Source organism: Synchiropus splendidus, chromosome 17, assembly GCF_027744825.2.
Source record: "Synchiropus splendidus isolate RoL2022-P1 chromosome 17, RoL_Sspl_1.0, whole genome shotgun sequence".
Classification (NCBI taxonomy): Eukaryota; Metazoa; Chordata; class Actinopteri; order Syngnathiformes; family Callionymidae; genus Synchiropus; species Synchiropus splendidus.
The window spans coordinates 3,651,996-3,679,772 of record NC_071350.1 but is presented as its reverse complement, the minus strand read 5'-3'; the positions used below and the strand labels follow the sequence as shown (position 1 = coordinate 3,679,772).

The 27,777-nt window shown below is 40.2% G+C and overlaps 1 protein-coding gene across 2 annotated transcripts in view; it reads right to left on the bottom strand.

Annotated features, from left to right (window-relative positions):
* LOC128747925 (seizure protein 6 homolog) overlaps nt 1-27,777 on the bottom strand; it is a 113,757-nt gene that overhangs the window by 34,472 nt on the left and 51,508 nt on the right. For both annotated transcript variants that reach the window (XM_053846168.1, XM_053846167.1), the window contains exons 2-3: nt 16,113-16,802; nt 15,594-15,715 (exon numbers count right to left, since the gene is read on the bottom strand). In XM_053846168.1, the coding sequence (XP_053702143.1) occupies nt 15,594-15,715; nt 16,113-16,802 (812 nt within the window). The remainder of the gene's footprint in view (nt 1-15,593; nt 15,716-16,112; nt 16,803-27,777) is intronic.

Here is a 27,777-nt window from a genome sequence, read left to right as displayed (position 1 = left end):
AATATAAAATATAAAAAATGGTTTCCAGTCGGCAAACACCAGACATGTAGTGCAACCGATTTCAATAAAAATAATAAATAAATAAATAAATATGACATAATGCAAGCTGTGAGGTTATGTTGGTTACCAGAACACTGGATGGTATCTGTCCAAATTTACTCATTTGGCAGGAATGCATAAACTACACAGCTTGCATTTCTACAATAGCTTGAGGGATGATATACAGCAACAAATGCGTGATTAATTTTCTTTTCATTAACAAACACATTTTTTGAGCCGCTTAAATGACATTGATGAACCTTAGATGGGCGTCACAGTCTGAGTTTGAAAGGATGTATTTATTTCCTGTTTGAAGGACGTTAAAGTGCTGTTTCAAAACAAAAGCATCCAACCAATGAAGCAATGCTAATTAAACTGTCAGAATATGTGACAGGTGTGTGTGATATGTGTGTGTTAATGTGAAATCTCCAGCCGGTAACAATGACGTGTCTATTGCATGCCTTGCTCCAGCGTTCTTGCTTAAGTATTGCTATTGGTCATTGAAGACCGTGGTCCGTGCGAATGGACACTGCCCAGAGTTGCCGGAATAAAGCACATTTGAACAATATATGTATAGGAGAAACACTTTACAAAGTTGATACTGATATTCAAATAGCGTGTGTACACTCCACCTCAGACACAACCATATTCCCAGAACTAAATCATCTTAAATGGAAAGAAGCCAATCTCCATTCAGCATTCAGAAGCTTTTCCAGTACAACTATATATTTACAGTTTTTCCATGATTCTTAATGATGAGAGGGTTGACAGTTGATTATACAGAACATGTCTTCCTCAGCTACTTGGCCTCACACTGACAAACATTCTGGCAGTCTTTTGTTTTGGCCTCTTGCTGCAACTCAGCAAATACAACCCCAATAAACCATTCCCAGGAACTATGGTGAATGCACCTTTTCATGCAGTGTAGTTTGCGAACTTTTACCCGGCAGCATCAACTTAGACACAGCTAAGCTGTAGCAACATTGCTAGCCATATGACTTAACTACAGTCAATCATATGTACAGTAAATACATGCCCAACTACAAAAGTCTGCCGTGTAGCGCATCTATCTGTGTGGTTCAGAATATCCTAACATTTTGAAATGCAGTCTCATCCATGTCCCATTTAGCTAACTACGGTCACAATTATTTCAATACCTGGCCCTCTGTCCTCGGCCACTGGGGCAACATTAGACCCATAAGTATACCTGTACCCATACAATGCCATACCCAGTTCACGCCCCAGCTTTGACCACATGCTATTTATAAAATACCAACAATGACATTATATTCTCATGGGAAGCTCCTTTATGTGTATGTGAGATTTGATGACTGAAGAAAAGTCCTGGCCTCTTTAACCAACCATTTTTTAAATTTATTTATGTATTTATTTTTTATATGATTACATTTTTTCACTAAATTGACTGGATCACATTCAAGTTCTGAGATTCAGTTTGTCTTAAATTTCAGCTCTATTCATGGCCTGGTCTAGTTTCTGAGGCAGACGTTAATAATTACACATTTCTTTCTTTATTTATATTAATTTAAGTTAAACCATATCACTTGTTTCTTGAATGTAGCTGTTAGCTCAGACTATCGAGCTGGTGATCTGTTGATTGTCTGTGTCTTTGTCCTGTCTAGGCCAGTCGACAAAACGGTCCACTTCAGTTTCAGAAACACACACATGCAAAAAATGACTGCCTGACCATAACATTGAGGTCTCTCTGTGACATTTGTCTTTACCCAGTGATGCAGGACAGGTTTTGAATAAACTACCTGGTTTAAATGTGCGGGACCAGTGTTTGAAGGACAAGCAAACAGAGAGTGGACAGAGACGTTCATGCTGATAGATAGTTTGGCCCCCGAGGGCTCGGTCATCTGTCATCTCTGTGGAACATGTCAGCGCAGCCAGCAACAGCTGTCCACCCTCAATTATGAATCATTGGACATGTCAGGAGGTGCCACACTGACTCGCACAACGTTTCTCCCCAGACTCACTCACTCACCCCGAATCCCTGACTCGGTGAGCAGTTTATTTGGCAGCACAGATGCGGCTGACTAAGCAAACTATGCACACAACATTATCAGAGGTTGCCATTTATGCATCATTGATATCATTCCTATTTCCTCCTTCTACATCAGCGACTCCGAATTTCATGCCATTCTCTCGTTTAATATTTAATATTGTTTGATGGTGCACCACAATCTTTACTGTTTCTTCAAACAAAGCAAAACAGACAGTGTTGTTTACACCAACACAGTCGAGGTGGGAAACAGATAGTCATATTTCCAACTGTGTACTTGAAAAACACTAAAAGTTAAAAAAGAAATCTTACAAATGGAATTGGTGAGTGCAATGAGACATTAGAAAGATGTATAGTCATACATTCCAAGTACTACACATTTTATTTTTATATATAACTTTGGGTTATTTGTATTTCAGATGCATAATTTAGTAAGCACATTCACTTTGTATGGTGCAGTAGTGATAGTTAGATGAGGTGTAGTAGTTCAAAGGTTATACCGCAGATAATGCCATCTAGTGGCATCTGAAATATGGACACTGTTTCATGAAACCTCATCAACCCATCACAACAGTACAAAACCAAATCAATGTTAATGCTGTTCACGTTTTTTTTATTGCAGTATTTGTGTTTTTATCGGTTGCATATCGTATTGTATTTAATGCTGTGATTATGTTGACACATTTTTCTCCCCTTTAGTGAACACTTTTAAACCATCTGAGCTCTTTACATGCGGTATCCAACAACGTAAATAACCTTTTCTCATGCACTTTAATGTGAATGTGCTTTGCTGTTGGGTGTTGGGTGTAAAATCACTTATCTATACAGTGACACAGCCAATGCCTGACGTGATGGAAATGAATGGCAGCACCGTCCTGAGAAACCCGGGCGGAGAAAATATTTTAACGACACCAGTCCTGAAACTCCCAGCTGCACTGAAATCATGCTGGACAACTAGATATTCATCCATATGTGAATTCATGCTCAAACAATAAGCAATGAAACAGTACTTAATCATGGAAACCGGGTGTTTGTTTCTATCGCCACCTCATCTATTAGGGCTCATTCATTCATCCCAGTGGGTTTTATAAAACTTTCACTTGCATAAAGAGAGAAAAGGACACTGCTAAACAATGTTAAACAACACAGCAGGCTTCCTTGAAGACTCAGGTTACATGTAAGCACTGCAAAGTACTACACACATGCGAGTTCAAATCCCTTGCAGCTTCAGATCCTCAGCAATAAAGACATGAACTATCTTTCACAGTGTGTTCTTGTCAGGTTTAAAGTGTTGACATTCAAACACTCTGTAGAAATCATTGCTGTTTTTTAGGTCATGGGTTTATAATGCTATGCGTTGAGGATGTTTTTTAAGCACTCACACTCTGAATGATATTCTGGACTTGAAATCTTTGTGTAAATTGCATTTTGAACAGATTAAAAAAGTGTGATCAATTTGCGATTAATCTTGAATTGACTACGTTTCAGTGTAATTAATTGAGATGGTTAATTTTAATCTTTTGACAGCTAAGTTACAACAAAATTTCAAGAGACTTGATTTAATTGGTTTATTTCATTCTTAGATAAGGACACTGCAATTAACTTCTGGGGAACAAGTGCACACTGAAAAAAAAACCTAATTAAATAAATAAAATATTCGCATCCTAGTCTCAGCTGGTGAGGACGTGTCCTGACAATTCAAACTGTGATATAGATATAGTTCAGTTACGAGACATGATCATGCAGCTAGTGGGGAAGGAAAGTGGAAAGAACGTGTACTGAGCACATTAATAACTTCTATCACAGTGTTCTATTTATGATGGTAAAATATGAAAAGTATATATAATTGAATGGTCGACAATAATAAATAGATGGTGGGAAGACCCACATGGTTGAGTCATGTGCATCAACTGAACTGAAACGGAGTGTTTTTCACACTTTAGTTCCCAACTCATTTATTTAAGCCAGTGTGGTGTTGGTACAAACAGATGCCCGACAGTTTTAACTTTGCGCGACAATCCTTGAGATTTATTTAAGTGCCGGTTAGTACACAAAGACTCTGACGCTCACTTATAATTTAGCGTCGGAAACATCTGGTGTTGCGGTGTGATGAACATTTACACCGACTCACAGGACCCATTGCCGGTGCAGAAATGAGCAGAATGTAATCAGAATGACTACGCGTGGAAATGAAATGACCCGGCTGCTGGGGGCAATAAATCAACAGCTATTGGACTCACCAGCTGCAGTGTCCTCATTACTATGATAAAACCCGCTGGCCTATACATCGCACCGACCGCGTGTGTACGTACATCATCTCCCACTATCTCCGGCTCACATTTCCAAATCGTATAGTGAATAACCCCTGTGCAGCCAGTTGCAATTTTTTTGTGCATCTCTTGATAAATCCACACACAAACAGACTTATCCCTGTGCTCATTATTTGAAAAACGTTATCTTAATTGAACATTCACCTCTATATAAAACAGCCAAGGCCGATTCTTGTTTTCTTGCTGACTAAAACAATGGATCCTTCCCAACACACCATTGTGGAATGTTAATGAGAATCTTGCACGGCCAACGGCTGGAAACGGTCTTCCCCATCATCAGAGTAACAGCTCATCACTATTCACACCACATGTGAACTCTGCAGAACCAGAACACAAAACGGCTCCACAGGATCGGAAACGTTCTGTGCTCCATAATGTTATCTGCATTTGTTGCAGCTTCTCATGCGACTTCTCGCGCTAAAGGTAACCTATTCATGACTTCACTTGATCTGCAATGATGAACCCATTTGGTGGATCATCTGTGACCTTCCCATATGAGATCACCAGCAGCAGCATTCCATTTGGCATAGATTTACATTCATGCATTACTGATTGCCTTTTGCAATCGCTCGCAAGCGTCTCCGACTCTCATGGTGAAAGCAAGGGCGAGAACATGCCTCCACCAGCAGAGCGCTCTCCCATTATGACAGCTTGCTCCTCCACAGGAGCAATTAGTGTCACCTGAAAGCGCTGCTCACAAGATGACTGTGCCCCAAGAAAACTCATCTCTGCAGATCCTCGACACCTTAAAAAGCTCATCGAGATCAATCCGGCCGTCTTTATGTCCTACCTGACTCCCCCAAGGCACGACATAGGGAGGCTTCCTTCTGCCTCGTCTCAACTTGATTAAAGGCTGCAATCTTGTTTTGGCCTCTATTTGTCTGTCAGGAGCTGGTTTTGTGGCAGACTGTGTTTTTTCTTTTTTTCATTCCTGCTGCCATTAAATCCCAACATTCGAATTAAAAATAAAATGAAGATAAATCACCAGTGATTATTAGAAAATCCTTAACTCATCAAAGATGCTGCTCTTTTGCTGGTGTTAGTCTGTTACTGAAATAACTTAACTAACATATTCATTCAACACTATTTTAGTTTTGTTGGGTAAACTACACGGAAAAAAATGGGGATCAAGGATACAATATTATTCAGGTGAACACATTTCTATGAATATATTTACTGTACTGAATTTTCTGAAAGTGGTAACTGGTATACTAAAGCACTTCAAAGAAGATTTTTCAAATTAATTGTTTCACCAACTTTGCTTGCCATAATTCTTGGATTTTTCCTCCTCTGACAAATGGGCCATTGACTGTAGTACTTTGACAGCGTATGTACCGTAAATTCTGGACCATAGAGTGCACCAAAATATTGGCTGCACCCACTGAATTTAAGAAGGAAAATAGATCTTGTTCATACATGACCTGCACAGGTTTATAAGCCTCAAGTGCAGTGGTGCTGTCGGCACCGTAGAAAGGCCAGTGGTTCTTAAAAATGCATGAGGAACACTTCTAAACAGGGTCCAGCATTGAGAGTCATGAAACAAACTCAGCAATGTTCTGTACTTGAATCATGAACTCCTCACATCTTTTATTTATATTTATTTCTAATTTTCGCCTGCGTGTCCAAAGTTCCAACACCACAGCCCGACTCAGCTGCTGCTTCTCGTCCCCGCTCCTATGGGAGATTGTCTCTGTGGGTGGAGCTACGGAGACATGGGTGAAAACAGCATATTTTGAGAGCTTTAAGGTCAATAAAACACCTGTGATTTCATTGGGTTGATGAGACTTGGCTGAATATTTTGGCAGCATGACTCTCTTTAGCCAGTAAATATCTGCATAAAATTATGGTATTTTATTGAGCAAAATATAATATAATATATTTGATATAATGATTTTACCTTTATCAGTGATTTGTTCACACATAAATAACATGGATCTCAGATGGGAATGTATTATTGGGAGAGAGTGTGTACCTACCTACCTAAAGGACCCACGAATTCATGTAGCGAGTGCATGGTTAGCGAAACTACTACGAGTCAGTATTTTCAGATGAAGCATCATTCTTTTGTAATGGAAAAAACAACACTTTTATTGTATTATATGGTACCTGCAGTGAGGACGGAATACTTTTACTCAAATGTATTCCACAATGACTCATTTTCATATTTATAATGTTCATAATGTGATTCCCGACTATATGACTTGTGACTCATTACATTTCAGACATGTTTTGGCAGTGAGGGAGGTGCCCGAATGACCTGCAGAAGTTAGTCTTTAAACAGATAAATGTTGATTTTGCAATGTTAGCAATGTTAGCATTCGTTTTTGTTTTTTGCCTGCTGAAGTTGTGCTATTTTGTTCTAAAAATATTTAATTATTCTCAGGAAATAAAATGGTTTTCTCTGGGCCACATTTGTTTTAGAAATGTGGTAAGTAATTTTGGTTGTTGGCTTCAATGTGAATGGTCAGAAATATTTACATTTCATTTGTAGGATAGACACTCAAAACATGCAGAAGAGCTGCATGTTGTATAGACAAGAGCTGCATGTTGTATAGAAAAAAAAAAAAACTTTATGTTGATTGTTATATGGAATGGAAGACACTACACAGAGAGAAGTCGTGATAGTTTAATGTGGCCTTTAAAGCCAACAGCAACAAAAAAACAACAACAAAGATGTATTGAGTACACTTGGTACAAATAGAAAGATTTTGGGAAACAGTTTTAATGACATGAGCAACCCATGTGCATATTTTTTCCATGTAAAGTGACAATGTCAACAGTGGTCTAGTCATAAGATCTCACTGGTTTCACACTGGCAATCCTGATTCTATCAAAAGGTTGTATTTGGCTTTTTGTGCCATTATCCAATGATGGAAATCAGTTATTTCATTGTGTGATGCGTTTTTAAAAGCCATGCGGAATGAACTCATTGGCTGAGGTATGTTCTGACCTTCCCTACTCTTTAATACATTTGATTTATGTACAGTAGAAACTGAAACTGTTATTTAAAAAAATAGAATATATTTCTCTATACTCATATTATTCATGTATAGTTGGGGTAATGATGTACTTGAAGAGAGTAGACCCTTGTCTTAATTTTTTGAGAGCTAAGGGGATCTAAGGAACATCTTTAGTTCATGATAAATTTGGAGTATGAGCCAAAATAAAGTGTTTTTGCCACTAACAATGGGAGTGTCTCATTATTTGTATAATGTCTTTTCAGTGTTTAAAAAAATGAAAAATAAAAAATCGATAAATGAACAATTAAATTTACAATGACAGTTTGCACACAAAAAGTGCAAGAGGAATATTGCAGGAGGAATATTGAGTCACTTTGACGGCCCTCAAAATGCACTGATGCTCATAAATTATCCTTAAACCCTCACACATGGCAATTTTCTCTGCGGTTTTTAACAAGGGGCAAGGTAAAGGTGATGTATTAATCTTGGTTCAATAATTTCCATCAAGAGAAACCAGCTGCCACCCAGAATGACTCCTGAGAGAGGTGTTTCCTGTAAAACTGGATGAAGGTCCTGGGTCAGAGCCAAGACACACCGCAGAGAGTATTTTTGGAACACCGCTGCCTTTTTGTCAATATAGCCTTTCTAAAAGGGACACTGAGCTGAGAAGAGCATGTTGTCCAATTTGGTATTTCAAGAGACTGTTTGGATTAAGGAAAGGAAATCATGAACACTCGCTAGAAACTCAAAGACAACGGAGATCAGATTTGGTTCAAAATGCACGTCTTTTACTTTCAAGAAGGTTTCCCAACCCAGACTTTTGTGAAATACAGTGTGGAGACCTTCTCTCCAGCACAATGATCAGGGCTGTCCTTCCATATGGTGTGGACAGTTGGGAGTTACTGTCATCTCTGTTCACAGCTGAAACAATATGTTAACTAGGAATCCGGGAACCAGAAGTGAGCCGTCAGGGCCAGCAAGACCTCTGATGGCCTAACATAACCAGAAATCATGAGCATATTTATGACAAAAGTGAATTTCATCATTAATATATTTTCCCAAACTATATCACATATAGTATATATATTAATCACATTCATGTCGTAGTATATCCCAAGTTCGAGTTTTTATCCAATGAGTATTCAGCTAGCTTGTGTTGTCATGTCCAAGGCCTTCAGCAGCAACAGTGCAGGCGCAGGTGACCTCAGAGTGAACGAACACATATAGTTGATGGATAGTTGCGATAGTCAATCAGATCATGAGTTGGGGACAGCGAGGCCATCTAGCTGGCCTCACGTTGAACGTGACTTGTCCGGACTAACTGTGACTCTTTTCTCGCTCACTGCAGCCTGTGGCTGAAAATATATATGGATTTTTAGGGGCAAACTAGCCTCAGAGCAATGAAACCACAGATGTTTGGTGATATTCCAGCACGCATCACACTGTTCTCCACCCATGCATTTCCCCGGCATCTACACCGGTGAGATAACCAGACGCAGGAAGTTTGCCACTTCCGATTGAGCGGCTACTGCAGGCTTAGCACTTGGTGAGTGCAAACGCTTGAGATGTTTATTTTGTTCACATATTAAAACCAAGTGGTCAAATCCCGGAAGAAACATTATATAAAGACGGAAGTCTGTTGCTGGCGGAACTCAAGTAGCGGATTCCAGCCAGACATATGAGCAGATGGATGGTTGAGTATGACTGTCAGCTGTGTCGACAGTGCCTTAACTCTGGGGTTGACTGTCCACAGCAGGGGTCAGACCTCAGACAAGCATCTGTTGCAAACGTCCTATTGAGGTTAATATTGAAGTAAATGTGATGACTATATGTTTGTATCAGGATGGAATGACACAAATTCAGGACAATAATAATATCAGAATAATCATCATGATGATCATCATCATCATCTGGGCCTGGACGAAATATTTTTTGAAAAACTATTATGTCATGACGTTGGTACTTTCAACAGTTGGGAGTCAACTGACGCTGTTTCCACTTTCATTATTAGCTCAACATAAATAAAGCTGTCATAAATAAATACATAATTGCAACATTGCAGTCAGATTGTGCCTGATCAATAAATGAATTGGTATTTCTTTATGCCAGATGCACCTGGCATAAAGAACAACACCTAATGTCACACCTAATGTGATAACAAGGCATCTCCAAAAATGAGCACCATACTCACGGTGCCAGTCTTGAATTCCATGTTGGTTCTTGTCTCAGCTCTTGCATCCCAGCATGCACCGCAGGCTTCATTTGAGTGGTTTGGTGGTTTTGCACCATAAATAAAAGCTTTCTAAGTAGCTTGGCATAAGACATTTATAACATTGATGCCACGCTGCCTCCCACCAAACCACTGCATAAAAAACTAAATGTATCAGAGTGCTCCTGTAATGAAGGACTGCCCACTCCAGTAATGAGGGACTGCCCTGCTGTACTCGGACACCTTTGTGGAGGTCCATGGAACTTCATACTGTGGCCCACAAATGGCCCCCGGGCTACGAGTTTGAGACTCATACTGCAGTTTAAAGTTCTTTGATACATTTGATACAAAGTAATCTATCATGGACTTATTTTCAGGTGAACGAATGTGTTCATGAACGAAGGAAGACACTTAATGGTCAGCTTACAATTGATTCATTCTTTGGCCAGAGGCTTATCTCCATGTTTTCACCAGTGTTACATTACACTGGACAAGAGAAGAGGTGTGAAAGTGTCCTTATCTGTTCACTTACAGTAAGTGCTTCTGTGCTTCAAATGACTATTGTAAATCGCACACAGATGAGAAAAATTAGTCTGTTAATCAAGAAATCTACATTTTCTTCTGTGCATCAGTAAATAAGCTTTGCAAAATTTTTGCTTCAAATCATCTATAGAAATACAATGGGATTGAATCAAAGCTAAGAGGAAAAACCTAATGATCTAACTTAAATCAACGCATTTTCTCCACGATGGGAATTAAAATGAGCAGAACATGTTCAACATTATTTTGGAACGGAGCACCAGCGGTCAATAAACATCAACAAAACAAATTCCCTCCTCGTCATCCCCGCTCGGTCAGGGTCAATGCCATGTGCACATAGCTTCTTTTGTAAGAAAAAGCGGAATTAAAATGAGTGCGGCGATCAATATGGCAATTGAAGCGGCTCGGCGAGAAGGCAGCGTGTCAAGTATTGGTGCTGCTTATTAACATGCTCATTGATTGGAGTCAGAAGAGCATGGTCGCGAGGCGGCGTGAAGTACCAATCGTTAACCCTCCAGCCAGGGTTAGCTATAAACAATTGGCATCCTCCGTAACATCTCAATTCTTCAAGGAGCTCTTTACTGATGAGCCACGACACCAACGCTTCATGCTCACCTTCAGTGTAATTAATGAGGAATGCAGACTTGAGCTTGTTAGATGTTCCAGTTTGAGGGAAATTATCCCAGCTTTGTTTGAAAAACTGTCAAAAACACATTGAGCACATGGAGCAGGAGGATATAATTGCTTCTTGAAACTGGGGAGCCTCTAATAGATACAGAAGAAAAATTCAATCGTGCTCTCACACTTTCATTCTCCTCACAACGCTGACATTTAGGGGGGATTTTTGTCTGGCTTAATGTTGATGTTGCTGCCTTTCACTGAGTGACCTGCACTCTTGTTTAGATGAAGAGAGGAATTTAAAATGTTTGTAGTTAGCATGCAGAGAACACACTGAGCCCAAACACAAACGTCGTCCAAATGGAGCCAACAATTTCACTCTCTGGCTTCGTTTGAAAGATTCATCCCTTGAAAACCAAAAAATACAGTTGCAGGAGGGTTGGAGACGAGGAAGAAATGAGATATACAGTATTGACCTAAAAATCTATCCCAGCCATCTTCTTGAATGATGTTGCCTTAAACCTGTCAGAAAATGGAAACACTCGCCCAATCAGCCTTTGTGGCGGAGAGAGAAATTGGCCCACGTCTGGTCTCCTGACCCCAGATATAAATCAAATACTCCACCAGCTCTTCCCACGTATTTCTCCAGTCCAGGAAGTGGTGTCTATATAAAAATCTCAGACAACCTCAGCACTGCAGGACAGGCGAGTCCAGATGCAGGAATCAGAGCAGGACACAGGCCTGGGCCAAGCAGATAACAATGAACCAAGCCAATGCATTAACTTGAGCCAGTGGAATTTTTCAAATCTTCCCAAAGCGGATTTAAAGTACCCTAACAGGCTCCTCAGTTAAAAGAAACAATAATTTGTCCTCTACACTACACACTTGCTGTCGCATTACTAGTATACAGTATAAAGCTCACTGTTTATATACCCATACACAGGATTTCGTGTGTGATTTTCGAGTGTATGGGGGTGAATCACTGAGCAAAAGCAAGAGAGCGGAAAGTGAAAGTGAAACTCAAAGTTCAAATTGCAAAGTGCTTCTGGGTAAGCATCCACAGCAGGATCCGCGCTGGACTAGGATTCCAGCAAAACACCGACAACGATATATTCACATCCACCTCGTAAAGCAAGACAAGTTAAAATCCCTTACAAGTAAAGAAACATGAGGAGATGGCGTCCATGCAAACAAATATTTTGTTGGTCTCTTTTGAATCAGCCAGGTCGGCTGATTGTATTAGACTAGTTAAATATGTGCATCCGCCACCTTGCTGTTTTTTGATGGCTGCATGCGTTATGTTTATTCCCCCTGCTACTACAGCAATGAACTGACTTTTGCCTCCACCACCTCTGCTGTCTGTCTATAAAATGTATCGTGTTTAGGTCTTCATGAGGATGTGACGGACTCCCGACCAAGAGCTGCACGATTGCATGCTTGCCATGTTTATGAGCAATTTTTAATGCGAAAGATAGTATGATTTAACAAAACAAACAAACAGATGTTGTCACAGATGCTGCAATAGTTTCATTCAACCCACAATGGCAGGAACATTCTCAAAACGCAATTTCCTCCGTGCTGACACGCGAGGTCACATCAGCGCCCCAGTATCTGCGCAGCGTTTCTGCGCTTGGATCATAATGTAGCCACAATCAGCAGATGGGGCCATGCATTATATGCTGTGGCAGAGGGCTCCGACTGAGTGCAGACATTTCTCCTGATTCATTTTTCAGTCTCACTCCTACCAAGCTACCAGACTCATGAAAGTAAAACTGGGCAAATCTCTTTTTCTCTCTCCTGGTTAATACATTCACAGTATTTCACAGTGGTCAGACTGGTGTTGATGTAAGACTGTACAGCCTTTTTTACTTTAAGACTCCTTCTGGTCATGTCCTGAAGTATATGTGATATCAAGGAATTTAACAGTGTTTAATATTAATATTGACTTGGCTGTTGCTGTATTTTTATCAGAGCTGTTTTCTAGTAATGATCATTTTGCTATCGTGTTCTGTTCTTGTTAGCATCACTAACTATGCAACCCCATCGATGTATTCTGTTTGGAACATCATGCCTATACATATCTTTACTCACTACACTTGAGTATATTTATTCTATAAAATCTATTTCACTGTATACACCCCATGGTATTTTTTTTGCACACTAGGGAGTTTGTTCAGTTTACAGGCCAAGAGATCAAAATTCAGCAAATATGAACACCCATGAGTGTTTGTGTGTTGCGTGAGCGCTTGAACAGCACCTCAACTTCCACAGAGGCAGCAGTGAGAGGGAAACACACTCGCAAACATAGTCGATCAAGACTTATCTCGGCCCTCCAGAGTTTGCGAGACAAAGCTTGCACGTTTTAAACTCTCCGGTGGTAAATTAGGTGTTTGAGAAATGGCGAGTGCCAGTGAACGCGCGCTGACAGTTAATTTTTATAACCTTTTGTGAAAAGACTTGCCATGCAAACATTTAACCTGAGACAGACTCCGTCCCGACTATAATCCCCCCTGCTCATCCACCCACACATGAGGCTATTTACTGTCATCCCATTTGCATCAGCCCACACAAAAGCAGCTAATATTCCAACCATATGTCATTACTCACTCGCCGAGTGCGACCGTTTATATAATTATGTCAAGTTAACTTTAAAGTTTTGTTAACAAACATTGCAGTAGCTTAATCTGCGAGTCGATAACAGGAGATCATGTTAGTTACGTGGGAAAGAGGTCATTGGTATCATCGATTCTGGAGACAATGTTCTACCCAGTTCTGCACCTTTTCCTGATTCATGATATTTTCACCCAGAAATACTTGAGTTAAGCACAGTCTGGATGTTGGTTTTCCAAATACTGTCTCACTCAGATGCATGTCAGTCCTTGAGGAGAAATGTTATTACAAATAGATGGACAGACATGATAGACTAGACATGATAGTCAAGCATTTCATAAAGATATTTGGGCCTTCAATTGATATATTCCTACTAGGACCTACTTGGACCTATTGAAAGCCTTTCTTAGCCCACAAACACAGCCACTTCATGCTACATAGTTTGCTCGAACTGATTCTTCTTAGATCTAGTTTCTTCATATTGATGTCTGTGATTACTGTGAAATTTTAGGTGGGGGGCCATCGAAGCCTGTTTTTGGCGTGGGGAAAAATAGTCTCTTGCTGGTACTATAGGTAACTGTTTTCCTCATACAAAAAAATGTGTTGCATAATGAATCCCATAATTTTCCATTGAGAACATTAGGATCTTTTGCTCAGTACTGAAACCATGAGGAACTTTGTTGTCATTTTTGGATAATGTTGAACTGAAATTCGCTGAACCAAAAACACCAAGCAAAAGCATTGCTTTTCCCACCCACTGCATAGGGGATATAAAAGAGGTAGTTATTATATGTTATTATACATGGGCATCATTCAGACTAATTGGAACTCAAAATTTGGACCAATTTTAACGGCATATTTTATTTATTTAGTTTTACCCAAACCTGACCTGCCATAGAATTTTCAGATTCTCACTTACCAACAAATAACCGCTAAATAAATATTTCTAATCTCCATACATTTACTGTAACTTTATTTAAAGTAGTTCAACAGCCATCATAGAGGTTCAAAGAGAAACAAGAATCAAACCAGGTTACTAACCCCAAACAACCTAAGCAATACAGTGGAATTTTTTTTATCACCTCCATCACCTTATTAATGGATCGTGTTTTAAGTCTGTGCAGTAGGATTCAGTCTGTCTTTGCAGAATGGCTGTCTCGCCATTTGAGTGCTACCAGGTCGAGACAGTGCTCCTCGTGAAGCCACAGCAAGTCGAATGGTTGATAGCAAGGGGAATAGGCAGGCATAAGAGTCAACAATCACCGGTCCTGATTCTTAAGTTGGCCGGTAGGCAAGAGCCATAGTCTTGAAACAGATCCTGGCAGCTATCGGAAGCTATCGCCGAGTCTGTATGAGCAGCCGAGGTCTGATGGCACAAGCCGGCAGGCCAGCCAGGAGGGAGCTGCAGCAGTTAAAACACGAGCTGACAACAGCCTGCACTAGAACTTGTGCCACTTTCTGGGTCAAAAGGGGCCATATCCTCCTCATGCGGTGCTGCAGGAACCTGAAAGCTCTTGTCGCTGCAGCAATATTATCACAGGCAACAATAGTATCACAGGCAGATTTTACTTGTGTGTGACCACTGAGTTGTCAAGAGTGACACTGAGGTCCAGTCCATTATTATGTCAACTGAGAAATCCAATTCCTGATCAAGACAGTAAGATAACAGGTTGTGAGAGACTGATTTATTTATGTACACAATAGTGGCTGAAAAGCAACAGTGTTAGGTAGCAGTTCAGGCTACAAGGACAGGAAGGGAAGAAACTAGACAGGATGTGGACCAGACTTAGCATACGTTGTGAGGGAATTTTGATAATGATATTTTCTTCTGATTTTAGCAGTAGTAGTAGCATAATTCTAAACATAAAGCGACAGAGTATGGGTCAGTATGAATAACGGTGAACAAAAACCTGCAACGATGGTTAGCTCCACTTGCACTCAGAAGGCGGACATACCTGCAGCGTCGACTGGTTTTATAACCGCGCAGTGTGGATTTAAATTTAAATTGGCGCTCAAGGCTACAATGTCAGAGGTTCAGCCTTGGGTCCGCCAACCTCACCTGAACTGCTAATGGACTTAAGTGTTTCCACACATGTCATCAACAATGTCCAAGATAAATGCTTTCACCTTAAATTGACAAGTGAGAACTTATTGTTGGCTATTCCATTTGAATCATGTTTTTTTGGAATATGAATGCCAAAACTGGAATGGAATGGATGGATCATTTGTTAAGACAAACAACATTTAAATCTTTCAGCACTAACCTGAACTTCAATGCCATATCCCAGGTAGACTGTAACCAGATAGTTGCACTCCATTCCAGAGTCAAGTTGCTGCAGGATTTCAATGCTCCCCTCTGGGTCAGTGAAATTCAGACTGCATGGCTCTGTAGGAGAGAGTAAGGAGTAGTAATTCCCTTTTTTCTTTGGACCACTGATCTTTCTGACAGCCCACCTGTGTCTCAGTGGCTACACAACCCTGTAACTATCTCTGCAGATTTCCTCTCTAACACTGCTCATCTGGGTTGTCAGCCCTTTGTGGCCGCTGGAGAAGGACGGGCAGGACATATCTCTGAGAGTCACATTGTTTTTGACACAGAGCCACTCGGTTTATTTATGGGAGAGACGTAATTTTGTCCTGCATATTAATCTGTCTGAGTGTTCATGGTAGACAGGTGCTATGAATTAGGTTCATGCAAATGTCTGTCATATTTATCTTACTTTAAATTGGTTCCCTAAATTCAAACTACAGCAGGTAGAATGTTCATGGAAGTGATTACGCACCAGAAGATTGAATTGTTGTCATGATGGTTGTTGTGGTTATGGTGCTTGATGTTGTGGTCGCCTCCTTTCGGGACCCTGAATTCAAGTGCTCCGGTTGTTCAGGGCTGTTTTTCATCGCCTCTTTCTTTTCACTCTTCATGGTGCGGGATTCAGCAGAAGACAAAGCAGGTTCATTTTGACTTCTCTGCAACGGTCCAAGGACTGAGCCTCTGGTGACAGGTGTCACATGAGTGGTCAATGTCTGTGTAGTTGGCTCTATCTTATCTGCCGATCGGGTACTGTTCTGTGAGAACACAGCTGTCGGAGGTGTGGTGTGTGACAACTTAGCGAGTGAAGAAGTGGCAGCTGCTGTCGCTGTGGTGGCGATGTCAGAGAAGGCTGGAGCATCTTCATGGGGCACCAGATGAGTGACAGGATCCCTGATATCGGAATCTGACAGAGCGCCTGGCATGGTGGGATAAGCAGCTATGGAACCGTCCTTCCTAAAAAAGTGCTGGTCACCCTGAAAGTCCCTTGTGAGGAGATGCTCATGCAGCAGTAAGCCTTTAAAGACTGGCCGGTGATCTGGGCTGTTCATTGGTGAGCCGGTGGTTACCACATGGACCTCTCTTTCTGTGTCATGTGTAGGAGAGTGTGTGTAGAGATCGCTGTCTGGGACGAAGGGCTTCCCACTGATTCCGCCATTAAGACCTGTGTACGAGAGAAAAAAGCAGGTTGTAATTATTATTATTATGATTTATTTAGCAAATGTTCAAATGTATTTAAGTTTTTATTTGGAAAGTAAACAGTTCATTGAATTTGTGGTTCAAGTCATGGTGTGCATCAAAATGGTGTGCTGTTGGTGTCACTTTTTTTGTTTACTCAGGCATTCACATCTCTTGAATTTCATGATATTTTTAACATGAATATGCTGCAGTATTTTTTTCATGATTTTCATCCAATAAATTTCCATCCATCTAAACACATAACAAGATAGGTTCCCAGAAATTTCTGCAGAGACACATCTGCCCACCTACTTTTTTGGGTTACTGTGGATTTTTGTCATGTCAAAAATGAACAATAAACCATTTTTGGGTGGTGAGTAAACAGAAGCTACAGAATAAACAAAGGACTCAAGAGGGGCATCACCCCATGGTTGACACTAAATGAAGCAATGGAAATCCCATCAAGGTCATCATCAGTCACAAATAAATATCACTGTAACAGAACTAGTCTTAGAATCCTACACATGAGGATTACAAAGTAGATATATGAAGAGAAATAAGTATTTCCTCCTCAGATGTAAATAAGGGGATTTCTATTTCAGAGTCATTCCTCTGCTCATATTCCCATCCCCATTCAATTAGTCTGTTATCCATGCGTGCGTTGGTAAGTTTGGCTCCAGGGAAAGCATCATTTCTCCATGCTCACCAGAAGATGTGATAATATCAAGATAATTGCATGACACTTTCAGGCCACAGCAGATAATCTGCTATACATATTCTGCTAGTTCTCTGCAAAACAAGGTTCAAAAGTGTCTTGTCAAGACCATTTCCATAAAGAAGATAGTTCCCGGTTTTTATGGATTAACACTGGCAGTGATGAGTGGCAGCACAGAGAGCGACTATTTCGACAATCCCAGCCCACAGGCAGTGGAATCAGACGCCCCACTGAGCGGAAATGTTATGGTTACTTAGAACGAAACACTTTCCTTCTGTGCCACAGACAATGTTGTGCAGATGTACACATAATGACTTGCGCTTAAAATGGCCAGGATCTGTCCAATAAATAGTGGGTAACAAATAGCTGCCAACGCAGGTTGACTGCTTTTGAATTTTGAACTATTCATCCACCATGGAACTGGCTGACGTGTGACAGGCTTTGAAAGTGGTTGTTTTTAGCTCAAAAATATTTATTGTCTCATGTTTTGGACGCAGCGACTGCTTAGTCATCATTCTCATTGCTCCAGGCTACTGTAGCTTTTTTTCGTGGATCATTTACTGGCTGACCAGGCATAGTGTATGCACATCACTGCCCGACACAGGTCACAAATAAAGGTTTAGATAACTCAATCTGGTGGGCTCTACATTGAGAAATATCAATTTAATATGTGAGATGTGGTCACACCCCTAACGTAAACTTCACTGAGACCTTGAGCTGCTGTGGCGCACAATTGAACCGTAGTGGCACAATTTAAAGTGGTAGATTCTGATGATGGGCAAGCAACGTTTTATCAACGTTTTCAGGGCTCAATAGGGAACAATGTCGGTTTAAAAATATGACAATATGACATTTCATTTAAATGATGTTCAAAGGTGATCATTTTAGTGGGCGTAGAGTGCCATCTAGTGGCCTCTAAAAGTTAGGACACTGTTTTATGAAGATTCATCAAATTATTATTATTATTATTATTATTATTATTATTATTATTATTATTATTATTATTATTATTATTTCATGCCTGTCATTAGTCACCAACAGGGGGCGACCTTGTGCAAATAGTATTTATTGGTGGTTTTTTCCTACACCATTTCAGTTGAAGATACTGGTGGAGTTATTGACTCATATATCCAAGTGAATGTTTGATCATTCAAGAAATAGGAGCATTGGAGCAGATGACTCACAAATGAAAATGAATGAATTCAGTTCTCATATTCATGAATTAATAATTTTCGCAAAGCAGTTGATTATTGATTATCAGAAATATCCTGACTCCAAGGTTTCAAGTGATTTGAAGAAGACTTTGGAAGATCTATCATTTCACATATTAACGAATGGAGGAAGAATGTTAAAGGCATTGGCAACGTAAAAGAATTGTCGGCTCTGCAGAAGACAAGCAATGAAGAAGGCTGACCATTAAACACAAAACCACCTTCAATGGATTTGCACTCAGTATGTGACTAAAACAGTAAAAAGTCTGAATATAATGGGATGAGAAAGGAACAGTTATTAAATTAAGAACAGGAATTAATGCTGTGACTTTTATAGAGCGACTGATTAAAAGTACTTCATATTAATGTCACCCAGAACAACCAGTAAAAGTCATTTTCCATTAATTTCCCTCGATCATGCTGAATCTCTTTTTTTTCCCGATATTTTATTTAATGATCACACTTTTAGGCCAGTGCATAAAAAAGTGTGATTGCAAAAGCCATTGGTAGCGATGGGTAAATGGCTCAGCTCAGCATCAGTCGCTTTGATGAGACGCTCATCTTGAGGTGATCTGCTCTCCTCCACCGTGCCAACAGTTGGACCATAAATTCCAAAACGTCGATGAAGATTTTGACTGATTTATGAAGCCTTTTTGTGGATTGCTTTCCTTCAGCTATTTTTTTTCTCAGAAATTCTTCTGCTGACTTGTTCTTTTTACGGTGTGTCTTGGCAGCTTTTTATTATATCTAAAGATTAGAGGGTGGAGGAATTACTGACTTGTTTTGGACCCTGGTGAGGAAGAAAGTAAAAACACACTTGATATATCATCCTTTTAAGACACTGCGATGAGCTAATGCAAAAGACGGCAGATTGGAGTGTCAGTATAGCCAGATATCATTAGCTAAAAGTAGGTAGCTCGACAAAATAATTAAAAATGCGCCCGAGGCATTTGTATACAAAAGCGCAACCTAGAAAATCATGGAAAGAAAACATTGAAAAGAAAATCCCTTTACATGCCGATACACATGTCACATGAAACAATGCCTCTTGGTTTTGACATGCTAATTGGCTTTCATATTGGCTGACACTTTGTCCTAATGAGGGAAGAATCTGTCAGCGCACGTTTCACAGCAATGGGCCAAAAAGATGATGTTGGCAGAGGCTGGGAATGAGCAACACGGCATTGCATATGTGTGAAGGGATGCTAAGAATCTGTTTAAAGAAAAGTTAAATGTGCAAATGTTTGTTTTATCCTAAAGACGGCTTCACAAATAACATTTGAGGCAGCTATGTTCCAACTAGAAACCAAAGAGAGGGAGATAAAACACCTCAAGATAGTTCAAGATAAAGGCAGTGGATAGAGTGTTATTTCATGCATTTCCAAGAATATATTGTTTTTATAAACCTACGAGGGTAACATTGAGCAGTACAGTATAGTGCATCGTGGGTGGTGATTTAAAATATATAACATACTCTAACAATGTGTCTGCAGTATGAAAAACAAGGGTATTGTGTATATGTGTTGAGAGGAAAACTACTTAAAAGCACGTCTTTTGTGGTGTCCTACTTCAAATATGGTTGTATTTTGTCACTTGTCTTCCTGACTTTTGGAGTCCACAGCCGCACCCAAACTTCTTGATTTTCCCTGGAGGTCTGTGGCCTTCCTAATCTTCTGTTGTCCAGCAGCAGGTGCCAGAACGCCAAACGTCCCAGACAGTAATGCCCACCAACCGTTCCTCGCTCTGCACTCGTGTTTTTGTACATGTTTTGTATGGCTTCTCCCTGGTGTATCCCTGGCTTTGGCCTTATGCGTCAAGTTAGCGTATACACTGTGACCAGTCTTTTGGTTTCAGAACCTCTGAAGTTCTTTTTTGTGGCTTCATCATTTTTTGATTTGGTGTTTCAGTTATTTGCTCAGACATTGTTGCCTTTTTTTTTTTTTTTTTTTTTTTTTTTGCAAGTAGGTGCTCTGCTGCTAATACAGGATTATCACATTGACCTGAATTCTCCAGCATGCTGTCTCAGAACTAGTGATGGGTCGATGAGGTTTCATGAAGCAGTGTTCTCATTTTCAGACATGTAAAAATGAAGTGCAATTATTAAAGCTTAGAGAGCATCCTCTAAAATGAGCAAACAGTATCATGAAACCTCGCTGAACACAGTACACAGCACTAGATTAGAGTAATCCAGAGAAAAAAAAGTCAAGTCCCATCCAAGAGCTCATTATTTAAAAACTGCTTTGATTACAACATGCCGAATGCAAGAATAGCAAAAATCTTTTCACAATCGTAGCTTTTTCTTCCACTAGCTTCATTCATTTATCCCGCATCACACCAACGCAACAAAAATACCAGCCAGCATTCTGAGATTCATGTTTACGCTCCCTGCAAACAGCTAAACAGCAGTGCTAAATCAAGTTACTTGACACTATAGAGGAGCATGACCTTTACACCAAACAGAAGCCTTGTCTTTGGGAGATGAATGCAGGCCAAGTTTAATCCAACGGCGCACAAATTGACATTAGGGATAGCGGCACACACTACTTTGTGTGAGTAGTGTGTTCACACATGACAGAGCCCTCAGGCTGGTGTGCAGTCGTGTCCTGTAATGTTGTGTGTCCATGCCAGTGCTGACCACAGACACAGAGCCCTGCCAAACCAGACAGGCAACTCCTTCTCATTCTAGACCAAGTGAATATTGCGCCTCCTTGTACTCAAAACAGAAGGTAGACAGCTCAATTAACTTTGTGGACATTTCAGAAGTTCAATAAAAGGCTAACAGCACTGGTTTAATGTCCACTCTGGAGGACACCAGCTGTACGACAACGACTGGACTACTTTTTAAAATTTTGGGCACATCTTTATGGGATATCAGCTCCGTCATTTCCTGTCTACACATCTAGGCATGACCCAGTCTGTTGGAAAGACCTTCCTTTTCTACAGGGAGACAGTTGCAATGCAGCACCACCGTTTCACCTCTAAAAATGATCCCTTCAAACCAAGGGAGCTCTAGAGCTGACTTGAAACCAAGTGGGAATATGAAGTGTGGATAGTTATACCATAGTACTTTATTTAAAAACAATGTTGGATAGGACAACAGGGACATTTTAGTAACAAGGACTACTCTTCTGTTTCTGAATAGAAAATTTGGGTGTCAACACACTATTTTGCGTTTTGTGGGAGGAGACAATGCCAAGGTTCGGGCAAATGACATGCATTATTGTGCACACGAGTGCAGAACTGTAGTGATGAAATGGATTTCTACATCAACACAATGCTTTCGGTAGATTCATCAAAGGACCTGCTCAGACTCACTCTCACAGGTGGGAGTAAGCACCTGTGTTTGTCATGTTCAGGCTACACAGACAAATGGCCTAGTAAGTATGGATGACGTGTGTTTATTGTGCATAAATGGGAAATATATGTGCTGCGGAGTCCTGTCCCACTGGTTCCCCCTTCACTCATCTTCACTGGCCAGTGGGCAACTCCTTTCATACTCCCTCATACGCTGTATTATCACTATTTTTTTATTTTTTTATAAAAGATTGATGACATAGGATGTGTTCTTGGGTCAGCAGAAATCCCAAGTAGTACTCACACATCAATTTGCATAGGAAGCTTTTATACCGTAATAAAACTGTCTTACAATGTGATGACCAACAGACTGATTTTAACTATGAAACTACTCACAACCAACACTTAAATGTTAAATTGAATGTAAATGTTATTTTGAACCCAGCATGTGTATGTGTAGTTAATATATGATGATCTATAAGTGACCCTCGAAATATAACATACAGAATATACAGCCACGCTAATCTCAGTTTACATGATGTTTGGTGACATGTACTGGATGTATTTTTAGGAAACAGAAGTCTTCCTAGTATCTGGTAAAGCTGCTGTGTAATACTGTGTGGGACAGCCGGGTCGCAATCCAGCTCACCCCCCAGCTGGGCTAAGGCAGCGCAACTGTGCCGCCCTGCCAGCAAACGGGCTGCCTTTACAGGTCAAACTAGCCTACACCAACAAGCTTGCAAAGTGCTATTTTATTTTTATTTGACATTTAATTAGACTTTAATCATTGTTACTGGTTGCATTCATGTTCACTTGTTTAACTTATACATATAATACGGGACTGTAAAACTATGCATATTTAACATGTGATGTGTAGTATGTCCTCAACCAAGGTCTAATGAAAATAACAACGCATCCATGGAGCCTAACAGAGTAAATGAACTTGGTGTGTTCATATTAATTTCTTCATCAATCCACAATGGCTTCCAAGTCATTGGTGACACTGTGAAAAAGTTTCATCTGTCTATTCCAGAGAAAGCTAACAATCAGAACCCGATTGCAACTGTCAACAGTGACAACAGCCCGTTAATCTTTCTTGGCAACATAAGCAAGTCAAAGACCTTTTTGATGTTCTGAGACGGAGGCGAAACATTTCCTTCTAGCCTTATTCTGTCACATCAAGAGCTGCCACAGCAGCACAGCAAAGGCAAATAAGTGTGGCTGACATGTCCCAACACTCAAAGAGTAAAATGGGCGGTCTTTCAATTGAAATACACAGATATGCCTCCCACTTGATACGTACAGAGTTTAAACACTGGTGTTTATTACTGTGCGCTAAGAAACCAACTGACTCAGTTGAAAATTACAGTTTGGACCTAAAAGCCAGACTGCGCAGGTTAAAAAGAAACAAAATGTATAAACAATCCATACAAGGAGCTTTGTTATCTTAATTGTAAATTCAATGAGGCTCAGATTTGGTGCATTCATCAGTACAATCAGTGATTCATTTCTACTGAACTCTGCATATTAAATAGCCTACCATTGTCAGTATATTTTTCCATATTTCAAAGGAAAAGCTGAATATCATTGTTCTCATCTTATATTTAAATCCTTTTTTCTAACTGCAGTTCATTTTTCGTCATTCAGTTGAATGCTCACAAGATCATTGGCGTGTTTTTTTTTTTTGCCTCCCTACACTCCAGTTTGCTAGTGAGTAATGTGTTATCTCCTGAATATGCATGAGCGGCATAACAGTTCAGATAACCCGCAGGTATTGTGCATTCAATAAGGAATAAATAAGACAGTGTGTGCACCAGTGTTCACCGTCCTGTCTGTAGGTGGTGGTCTTCTCGTGTGAGTGTCCTTGGGTCAGAATATTGAGTTGAGTGAAAATTGAGAACTGGGTTAAGGCAGAGTTTCTCAAACACCGATCGATGTGGAATCAATATGTACAGGTTGGAGACCTCACAGTGGTGATTACAGAGAGAGCCCAGCTACGAGACGGAGCTCAGCTCTGAGCCTTAATTGGTTGTTTACAGCAAAAAGTCAAACTCTGAAAACAAAATTTCACATTTTCAGATGTCCAAATAATTCTTTCTGCAATAATTACTTTGAAAGCTAACACATCTTTACTTTTTTGTTGAAGAGAATATAGTCAAATGACTCAGTACACACACACACACACACATATATATATATATATATATATAAAACAAATTTGATCAAATGTCAGTGTCCTATTTAGTACAAACATGAACCAGTTATTTTGAAGCTGAACAATCTTTTGACAAACCACCACCACTGGCTCTGTTAATTATTCTTCCGTTGGACTTTCGCTCAGCTTCCAAATATAAACTCTCCGCTGTACTTCCAAAAATAGTGTCTCTCATCAAGGCTAACCTGCAGAGCGCTGTATTTGGGATGCAGTAATACAAGAAAAAGGTTAGCTGAGATATCAAATGCAACATTTCAAAAGTGTCTGGCAGCTAACATCTTAGAGCGTTCACTGGGGAGCAGCTCATGTGTGTACAGTGGGAAGACAACAGGAAAAAAAGAAGCCTTTTTCAAACAGCTGTTGTTGCTTTTGTTGATTGTTGAGACTTTCGGCAAACATTTCCAACGGTATGAGACGGAAGCCTCAAATAATTGGTATTTCATTAGATTTAATCATTGACCACACATCTAAAGACAGCAAACCTAATGACATGTACTTGCCATATGATTTCAGTTTCAATGGGTTTAGCTGGAACCTGAAACAGAGTCGTTGTCAGACACAAATCACCCTGATTTGTTGAATTTAGGTTTATGTTTACATAAAACCCTTCACAAGGTCAATCCACCACCTGGTGAACTTCCAATAGACATGTTTCACTTGATATGGCCTTGTTAATATGGTAAACGTCTGCACTCTGAAGTACAGGGAATTTAACAGTGTATCAAACGTCAAACAATATTAATGTACAGGGGTTGGACAAAACAATGGAAAGTGATATGACGGTGAGTGTAACAAATTAGGGAAACAAAGTTTCCCTATTCTGGCTTTACGACATGACACAAGCAGGTGGCGGACTCTGTATCCTCAATCTAAGCAACATTCAAAGACAATTTTCAATATAATTTTTATAAAACGTACAAGAACAGACCCTGGTCATTGAGAGAAGGTTCAGCAAAACAGAGGGCAAGCACGTGAATTAGACGGTATCAGATTCTGATGAGGAATATTCACACTCTGGTGGGGGTCATACAGGGGCATATAAAGTGTAACTTGCAGCCACTACAATATTTCTATGGCCGTTTACAGCTTAAAAGGAAAAATAATGAGAATATATCCACAATAGGAATCCCACACCTGGACCGTCATCGATTGCAGCCATTATTTCTTTCACATGCGCGGCGCTGCATTGCGTGACTAATGTGGGCTTCACTTCCACCACGGAAGCTTTTAATATATATTATGAACACTGCTTTTTAAACTTTTTAAAGTTATGGCACTTGGTACTACAAAATATAACATAGTTCCTATAATGTGTTACTTAATAACGCGTTAATCCTAACACTGGTGGTGATGTCAGAATATACACATTTGATGAATAAGAACAATCTGCAGTAAATGAATACTTCTTCTCTTTTGGCTCAGAATGTGCATGTTGCATGTTTTTATTTGCTCATATAGAGTTGGTTAAATAAGACACATGCACAGACTAAATACAATTAAAAGTACTTGACCATAATACCCTGGTTGTGTCTTTGGAAAAAAAAATATATAAAAAATTATATATATATATATATATATATATACACTCCGATGCAGAGACATAAATACTCAAAAATCTATACAGAAAGGGAGGAATAAAATGCTGGCTTGGTAAACTTGCTTGCTTTAGTCACCTTAAACACATCACGACTATTACAAAAGAAAAATGTCTGCATCACTTACATTCCTACTTTAAGAAATAGCCGGGAGCAACATGCCAGACTGCACAGTTGGAAGCTTATGAATATGTAACGACATCAAATTGCAAAACATAGATGGTGGCTAATTAGAGCTAATTCATAAATTAAAGGCGGTAATGAACGTGACAGAATGTGATGGCTGTTATCTTATCCTGAGGAGAGGCACAAATACAATATAATTCAATATATTGTCCTGGGGGAGCTTTGGTTGAATGGGCCTGAGATGAACATGAGCAAGAGCTCTAGACAAAGCCAGGTCCTGGAACCAACACACGGCAACTTTCAAGTGCGAGTCAGTGAAAGTAAAAGACTGTTCTGGGTTATTTTCATTGAAGAGTCTAATTAAACAGCCATATGTGACATCCAGACAAGTTGATGAGCTCCCACCATTGCCTGCGCATCCATGACAGTCACTCAGTCTTCGCCAGCTAAAATGACAGAGTGAGCAATCATTAGGGAATCCCCCCCTTCAGATTTCTGCAGAGAGCCCCTTCAGTGGCATATCAATGGAGTCATCAGAGAACACTCAGTGCATGGAAAGCCTGCTAATGAGATGGGACAAGCCACACTCCAGGCAGCCGCTGATTGACATCAATCTCCGTATATCCAGGGGCTTTATCTCCTTATTATAACCCAGAGTCACCAGACAACCAAATCAATAGACAGCTTCCGTTAGGCTCCGATTTGCAGCACTTCAACAACACGACTTATGGCCTCCGCCGGGAGGTTTAGCTCCTGAATACACTTGATTCAGAATCAGTCATCATGACATTTACTGCTGTGTGACCTCAGAACTTTATGTAGCACTTCAATGCTATCAGATATGAGATTACTATACAATGGTAGGAAGGCAGGGAACCCTGTCCAAAGACCTCTAACTGATCACATGTTTGTAGTCTGTTACTTGAGGTCAGAATTAGTAGTAGTACAGGGGTTGGACAAAATAATGGAAACACCTTAAAGCAATCCATCCCCTGTAGTAGTGTCCAATTTCTCCCTCTAACACTAGCACTTAACACGAGCACTTGGTTTTGAGTGTCCTCCACTATGAAGTGCCCTCTGATGACCAAGTGAGGTGATTGACGTCCCTAAGAATTGGGACAACACGACCTTGTGCCTTACGCGTGACGTGTTCACTTACGTTACACGTAAAGACAACGTGTCATTGGCTGCCGTGCTGTGTTTTGTTTTCTGCAGATTGAGTGTTGGAGACGCCAGCTCCAACGTTTTTGCAACTTCTTGCATGGGCGCTGTAAATCTCACTCGGTTTGGTGAACCAACAGATAAGAAATGGGTGGAGCCGAAGATCTGTGAGCCAGTAATAGATCTGTTGGCGGTATGATGATGTTAACGTTAGGCTGGCTGCTAGGCAACTGTTGTTTGTGAAGAAGAAATAAAAACTAACAGTTGTACATACATGTTGTATTGTTCAAGTTGGACACAGTAGACCGTTTGGGTCGCTAACATGTCATACGAGAGACAATAGACGGGAGAATACTCCTCGTTACTAAAATGTCTCTGTTGTACTATGCAACATTGTTTTTAAATAAAGTACTTTGGTATCCTGGAAATCTATCCACACTTCATATTCCCACTTTGTTTCAAGTCATCTCCAGAGCTCCTCGGTTTGAAGGAATCATTTCAACTGGTGAACCGCGAATGCCCTCAGTCTTAGGTGTATTGGGTCACATTAAACTTAGAAGTGTTAGGGTGAGAAATGGGACACAGCCGTATTCAAGAAGAGCACTGCACATTGACACGGTCATTGGTGAAGTCCAGGATACATG